Below are 8,091 nucleotides of genomic sequence, written 5' to 3'. Positions count from 1 at the left end.
CTTTCAGGTTAAGTGACGTGTCTGCTACGTCCACCATCCAAATTTTCCTGTAAAACAGGAAATTTCATATTCTTTTGTCATATTCTCTTTGGTATTTTCAGTGCTGCAGCCAACAAGAGGTGATATAGTACAAGAGATTCAGTGTCTAAGCAGCTGAAACAGGACTTCCTCACTGAAAGCATAGAGCTTAGTACAGCTATTGTTGCTTCAGGACCTCAGATGAGCTCGTCATTGGAGGTGGTGTTTTGCTTTAGCCTTAGATACACCTGCATCATTTTAATTCATTTTCTGTCTGAAACATATTCATAAAATTGATCTTAAGATACCATGGCAATAAAAATCACTCTGTACAAATCAACCTTTCCTGCAGAAAAGACTTTTTCACTGGAAGAAATTGAAGAGAGTAGTATTATAATGCTCTCTCAGCTGGATGGCCAGAAAGGTATTAGAGGAAAAGCATGTGTCTGGATGGATCAGAGCTTCAACTTCACAAAGAAAGTAACTAAGTGCTTTAGGAAGGCTGCCCTGCCACCTCTGCTTTTGGAGCTGCAGCAGTGCTTGGAATGAGACTAGATCTAATAGATGTGCAGTATAAACAATAAAGGTTGTATATCAAGGGAGTCAAGAAGAACTTGTCCTCTCCAGGGCACTTCAAAAAAATCTTGTGTTTCAATGCAGTGGATATGTCTCTTATCCCATACTCTGTAAATGTCTCAATGAATGTCTTGAAACAAAACAAACAAATTTTAAAAACTCACACACTCAGATGGAAAATATTTTTTATTGATCAACTTGTTCCAGATACTCCTAACCCATATTCCTGACCTCACATGATCAATTCCACACGGTTTCATGATATGCCATTAATCATCTTTTAGTTGCCTTTATTCCCATGTTACACAATAGGAAGGATGTTTGACAGGACTATTCAGTGAAATAAAGGCCAAATATTTGATAATCAGTACACTGTGTAATATTATCCTGAACAATTGAGTATAAATAATGATATAATGGGGAAAAAATATTTCCATTAAACTATTTCCTTCTAGAGTGGATTTCCACAAGGCAGTTTTAAATAGATATTGAACCAAAGACATGTACTACCTCAGACAAATAGGAAAATTATCTCCATGTCAAACACAAATGCAAACACAGAAAGCAGTTGTTAGATATACTTGAGGAATATGGGCTGTGATGGTGAGATTATCAGAACGGCATGAGAAAGTCAAGACAGGAAATTGCAAAGAAGAATAATGTATCAAAGCTGAGAAAACTTCCTCCATACTTCATTTCTCAAAAATTTTTGCTTATGGTTAAAAATGAAGGTTACAAACAAGAAAATCTGAAATACTTGTTCTATAGGTACACAGTACTATGAAAGTACTCAAGTATAGCATGTTTTATATAAAATGCTACTTTAGATGGGAAATGTGGACCTGATTTTCTAAGTGATCTAAGACATTTTTTGTTTTGAAATACTTGGGAAATGAGGAATCATAATCTGAATTTGTCATATTAGAGTAGGCTCAAGTTGCTAAATTCTTCACTCATGAGAATAATTTCACAGTATTTAGAAAGTATCATGAGCGTTAGACAAGATTTGCAAGTTGCACCAAAATACAATGTTGAAAAGATACTGAGAACCTTGAGAACATGTTTAATTCAATGCAAGGACTGCACACTCTTCATCCTAGGAGAAAAACAGAAGAGGAAAGAAGATTTTTGTGAGGTTATTTTCTCCAAAATGTGAAAAAGTTCATTGCATTCATATATAGTTGGTGTAAAATAACAAATCTAACCATTTGTCTACAGCTTGTGTTCTTGACTGTCACAGTTCAAACTGTGCTCATATGAACAAATAAACAAAACCAGGATACTTTATTCTGAAGGGCATCTTCTGACAAGGGAGAAGCCAAAGACTGCCTCAAAGCAAGGATGGTAGCCCCTTCTCAACCACACGATTTGCATAGCTTTTGCAAGGCTGCATCTTTTCCCCATCTTTTAACAAGGCTTTTTCAGACCATCTCTGTTTTCTCTGGAGTTCTAGGTTGCTTACACTCTTCTAGGTTGGCTCTGAAAGGGTGTCCTTAAAGGAAGAGAATTTTTAAGGGCTTGGGGTCTACCAAATTGCACCTCCATGGGCTGCATTAATAACTGATTTGTCTGTAGCCTAGGAGAGGTATTTTGTAAAGGATTGTGGCAATAAGAAGCAGCACTGGAATGGCTGAGCAGACATGTCTAATCAGTGAGAGCACAGGGGGAACTGATCTGCATGCAAACATCAGTGAGAAAGCAGGGGACAGGTGCTAGTAATGTGAATATCATGCACAGCATGATCATGCACAGCAGATCTGAGTTTGTTTCAGGGCTCTCAAAGGTTGCCTTTTTACTTTACAAATGTCTCACTTCCACTGGTTATTTGCCTCCCTTTCTTCTCACTTTAGCAGCAGACCTCTGATTCCAGACTAAACTGCAAAGAGAGAAAGCAAGAGGAGAGAGAGCACACAACCAAGGAATGTCTTCAGTGAGAGAGTTAAGAACCTGATATTCCTTATAGCTATATACAAAATTCATTCAGATATTCCTTCTGTTCCTGTATCAAGGCCAATGATATGGTTTCAAGACTAAAAACTCCACACATTCCCACAGATGTTTTAAACTGGGCATTAGATCAATACCTGTGTGTCATGGCCTTTGCTGGGTTTCCATCACTGTATGACTGACCATGAAAACCTGAGGGAACAAGTTCAAATATAGGTTGCCATTTTGTTTTCATTATGATTCACATATTCATTCTCACAGTAACTGATTTTGGTTATTTTTTCATACAAAACACACAAGTTTCTTATTTTATAGGTGAAATAATGTCTCAAAATGCTTGGCTTTATTAAACAGAACCCAGAAAAGTGGTCAAAGGAAATATAAAATTTAAAAAGAACACAAAGTTTTGCCTCCAAGTCAATGCTATTAAATGGAAATAAAAAAAAAAAATAAAAAGTTATTTTCCCATTTCCATCATTGTAGAAAAAACAAGACCAAGCCATTGTAATTCCCAAAGCACAGCTACTTATAGAAAAACGCAGTCCATTGTAGCATAATAAATTCTACATGCCAGAAAGCTCTTCTTGAAGCCTGGGTAAAAAGCAGCCTTCCTGATGGTTAGACACACTGACTTTTTTTATAATAGATGTTGTTATGACTGTAATCTTGCTTTTTAATAATGTCATTACTCTTTTGGACACACTGACGCTGCTTGATATCTTTAATGGTAATACTTAACATGCACATTTAACATTAGAAGGAGGTTTTGAGAACACTGGTCCACAGATAGAGATGGATTTATCTACCAACTAATGTGGATCCCATTATCCCAAAAACGTAAGTTATGTCAGAATCCATGAAGCATAAGTTTAATGTACAATGAGCACAGTGATGACATATTACAGTTCTAATATTCTTGGTAAGTGCACAATTTCTCTTTCTTTTTTCTGAATCTCTACAAATTCCTGATCAGAAGAAAAGGAAAAAAAAAAAAGCCACGCACAAACATACAAGCAAAACAAAAAACCAAACCAACCAACCAAAGAAACTTGTGACAAAATGTTCAACATTTAAATCAAATATTGTGCCCAAAAAGTTCTTTAGTCAGCTTTCAGTGTTCTCCTAATTTCATTTACTACACATAGTCTCTCCTATTATGAGATGCAGGGAAATTCCAAGACTGCCAGCTCTAGAGCTTTTAATTATTTTACATGTTTTTGTCATACTCTGCATTTGTTAAATGGAAAACATGAAAAATGAACATTCATCCACACTGTATGAAACACAACACTCTGATTATTTAATTTATTCATCTTGAGTGGGCTTGTTATGAGTTTTTCAGTGGAGAAGAAACCTGAACTGGCATTATACAAATGATTGCACAGGGAACTACATTCAAACTACAAATTCAAGCTCTCTTCTTTTTATTATCAGGCTTTCAGATCTAAAGCTGTAGTTCACTGACAGGTGCTTTTAGACAACAGGGAAAATCTGTCACAGGATTTACTATATTTGGAGTGAACTGGAAGGGGATGTTGGTTGGTTGTGTGAGTTTGGGGAGGTGTTTTTGGAAATGCTCAGATTGAGGCTTCTCTCAGCATGATTCCTTTTAGACTTCTTATTTCTAAATTAGTCAATCCGTTCCTGTACTCCTAATCATAAACCCCACAGCCTTAGTTTGCTCTGAACTCCTTAACTTCTACACTGCCTTACTTTCAGGGCTTGGAGATTTCAGAATATTCTGACTCCATAGTGTATCTGAGTGTACCTCAAATCATAATAATAATATCCAGAAGCAAACTTCCACTTGTTGGGAAGGTGAGGGAAGGGCTGCTGTCCCACTTTCAGTGGTAGGGAACTGACATCAGGATTGTGCTGCAGTCACTGCAATGGCAGCACTGTGTTCCTCTTGCCAAGGCATGGTTTTTTTCATGTACTGACAGGAAGGTAAATACAGGTGTGACACACAGAATCTGGCACAGGGTGGAAAATTCACCCAGGAAGCAGAGGCAGCAGCCAGCCACACAAGTTGCCCTTGCAGAGCTAATTAAAATAGCTCATGAGGTATATGAGTCCATTGTCTGTAAAGGAACCTGAGCCTATCTAGCTCTCATGCACACATCTACATTCAGTCGGGTGAATCCCACCTCAGTTTCCCAGTGGAAACACACTTCACCTGAAATGTTCTCTTCAACAGAATCAAGACCCAATGTTTCTTTTGTTATCATGCATACTTACCACAGTAGGTATCACAGACCTGCAGTGGAACTGAATAATCTACATCTGTTCTCCAGCCCTTTTAAAAGAAAGAATTGAGGCTTATTCCCTTTTCAGTAGAACTGTTACTAAACACTTGTGTTGACAAAACGAGATTGCTTTATTGGTTTACTCAAGTGACTGCATTTTAAATCTGTTTTTAAATAAACACATATGGAGATTGCTGGTCTAGTGTATATTGAGTGAGTTGCAATCACTTAGGTCTCTAAATGATAGAGCTAATCATAATTTTTGTTGTTCTTGTCTGACATGTCTTATTTACAAAATAAATAATTTATGCAGGAAAATATCAGTCTTACCAGCAAATTTCATTTCTCACTAGGGAAAGAACAACTACTCTCATTACTCAGAAGGCTCTTGCCAATCTCACTTTCATCTTGCCTCTTTTTTCCCAGCAGCAGAAAGTAAAGCTGAGAAGGGCCTTCCAGGGCAGCTACTGGAGCCTCAGAGCTGCACTATCAGTTTCATTTCACTCAGTGTCTGCTGAGAACATTAACTCCAGAGAGGAATAAATCTATCAGCTTCATGCCCATTTTCTGTGAATAAAATGTCTTAATAAAGTTCAGCTATGGAAATAGTGTGCAGAAATATTAGAAATAATTTGCTCAGTTCTACTTTCATGAGTGCTAATTCTAGGATACCATGCACGTGCTGGGCTGTTTGCTATATGCCTCACCTTTTCTAGCCAATGTCAATTTTTGAAAATTCATCTATTATTTACTTGGATCTTTTGATAGCTTGGAATTTTTTTTTGTGGAGGAACATATAAAGACAGAATTAGCAATATCCTGGTGGTAGCCTTTTATCTACCACTGACAGAGGAGCAAGATCACGGAGAGCAACTTCTCAGTTAATTAATGTCGTCTCAAAGCAAGGTGGTGGCAGCACACCAAGTTATAAATAATGCTCTTTGCCAACTCGATTTGCACAGTAATCAGATTTAGCTGAGAGGAGAAAGCAGTGAGAGTACCTGCTGGTTTGCTTGGTTTTTTAATGATTTGTTTATTAGTTTATTTTGTACAGGGTACTTGGCAAAAGCAAGACACATACCTGAATGCAAATTGTTGAGCCACACATTTCCCGTGACATAGGGATTGAAACAGAATCTCCCTAATGAAGAAAAAAAAGAAATTGAAACATACTATTTTCCATACCCCAGAACAATGAAAACATACTGTGTCTCTCCAGCTCTTTGGTTTGGTTGCCAATATTGCTACATGTTCTGCTGTGTTAGAAAATTAATGAAAGGTTATTTATTTTCAGAAGATAACCCCAGATCTCAGTGACCATAAGCAGCTGGTGTAGTTCTGCCAAGCACAGTGTGGCAGCACAGGAAGAGGGCTAATGATACTGCATTTTATGGGCTTCATAAGGAGGACACTCTCCCCCCAGTGTGGCAGCTCACACCATGTTTGCTTCCTCACACCATCTTCATTTCTTTTCTCTGGTGTACGAGTTGAAGGAATGACCCTGTCTTTACAGTTCTTCTGGACATCCCATCCCATTGTATGCTGAGAACAAGCTGAGCCTCAGGGTAAAATTGTCCTAAATGACTGGCTTGACATTTAATATTTGATTGATTATGGTTTGTCCTCAAAATAATGTTTGTTACTCCACCAATAGCTATGAATCCTACACCACTCTCTTCAGAGTGGCAAACTCATAAAGTAATTTGGGGAAAATTAGGTGAATATATTCTTTTTCAAACATGACTGATGAGGAATTAGTAGTTAGGGATCAACATTGGTTTCTGAGAACACAGAGTTAGGTCTTGATGAAAAGTTTGTGTATACTGTGCAAGGTGTTGAGAAAGGAACCGTATGTAATTTATGTGGGATCCCCTTCTGTCACAGTAGCAGAGGACATAACAACTTTGTACCACAGGGAAGAAAACATCATTTTTAAATGCATCAGTGCCTTCATGAAACACACACTTCATTATCTAGCTGTGATTTATTGGTGCTCCACCGTTACTCCTTTCACTTAGCAATTCACACAGGGAACCTTTAAAACCAGAAGGTATAAACTCTACAGATTTCATGTGAAATAGACCAGTTGAAGGGAAGTGCTTCTGGACGTTCCCTGAGCACCGACAACTCTTCTACCTTACAGATCTCTATCTCTGCCAGTAATACAGCATTTTCCACACAGCTTTTCCCATTAGGACAGACTCTTGATATTACCACCAATGCCCTCTGTGGTCTGGGTTAATTAGGATAGCTGTTTTTTCCCAGGCCTTCCCCCATGGTTATTCAGCTCTGGGATCTCCTAGAGGAGCAAGATGTCACCTTCCGCTTACACATGTCCTCAGATTGAGCTGAGTGAGAGAACTCTGCTTTTAACAGCTGCTCTTTTACATTCAGCACCAGAGGTGCAATAACTATCTAAACTGAATTGTTAGAAAACAAATGCAGCATTCAGTCTCCAGCCCATTATGTTTAAGAAATCCCTGTTCATAGCTCCCTGGTTATCAGCTAACCCCTTGTATGTGCACCCTTCTCACTAGAAGTATCACAAGTACTTGAAGAAGGCACAGCTGCATTGTGTCCCTGCACATAGTGGCAAATAAGTACAGCTGGAATATATCTTAAAGAGAGGGCAGATGGAGGAGCTATGCTTGTATCTTCTAAAAGCACATCCCCCTATAGTGAAGTCAACAGGCACAGCCAGGAGTAAAAATTCAAATCACAACATCTAGATTTCTTAAATTTCTCAAAATTCATTATATGACACCTCATGTACTTGGTCAGTGGAGCAGACAGCAGGAGCACATATTTAGCAGTGGACATAAGACTACTGAGGAGCTGGCTGCTGAACCAGAGGGATGTCTTTCAGCATGGTGGTCCTAGTAGTTACTAGAATATATCCTGCTAATAGTCCCCTGCTTGAAAAATAATGCCATGGCCACTCTTTTGCTGTTTGACCTCACTTTCCAGATGTGTGTCTCAGTAGACCACCATTTGGGCCAACAAGGTAACTGATAGGCAGGGTTAATGGGCAAGGGCAAACCACAGTGATGTACCGAAAATGTGTGAGAAGTAGACAGCTGAGAGAGAGGAATGAGGCTCTTATGACTAGCTGCTGCCTGAAACAGAAATCTCATCCTCCCATAATCTTTTCCCACTCTGTCCCCACTTTGCTGGAAGAAGCAGTTGTGTAGCCACACAATCAGCTGGCTCAAAAAGATAATTTGGCTGAAAACTAGCCCTTTTTGCATATTGAGTTTGTATTGGCAGCTGTGACATTTAGAGTTCATCATGGATTGATGCCTCA

The 8,091-nt window shown here is 38.5% G+C and overlaps 1 protein-coding gene across 6 annotated transcripts in view; it reads right to left on the bottom strand.

The window, feature by feature from the left end:
- Window positions 1-762: 762 nt before the first annotated feature.
- Window positions 763-8,091, bottom strand: part of IL17REL (interleukin 17 receptor E like) — a 47,213-nt gene continuing 39,884 nt past the window's right edge. For 3 of the 6 annotated variants that reach the window (XM_048302313.1, XM_048302314.1, XM_048302312.1), the window contains 4 exons: window positions 5,869-5,928; window positions 4,780-4,837; window positions 2,679-2,733; window positions 763-1,690 (listed from right to left, as the gene is read on the bottom strand). In XM_048302313.1, the coding sequence (XP_048158270.1) occupies window positions 1,663-1,690; window positions 2,679-2,733; window positions 4,780-4,837; window positions 5,869-5,928 (201 nt within the window). In that variant the 3' untranslated portion in view covers window positions 763-1,662. Of the gene's footprint in view, window positions 2,471-2,678; window positions 2,734-4,779; window positions 4,838-5,868; window positions 5,929-8,091 lie in introns of all 6 variants that reach the window. The other 3 variants (XR_007203298.1, XM_048302316.1, XM_048302315.1) reach the window with 3 other exon arrangements.

This window comes from Corvus hawaiiensis, chromosome 4 (assembly GCF_020740725.1).
Source record: "Corvus hawaiiensis isolate bCorHaw1 chromosome 4, bCorHaw1.pri.cur, whole genome shotgun sequence".
In the NCBI taxonomy this organism is placed as follows: Eukaryota; Metazoa; Chordata; class Aves; order Passeriformes; family Corvidae; genus Corvus; species Corvus hawaiiensis.
This window is presented reverse-complemented; position numbering and strand designations above follow the sequence as displayed.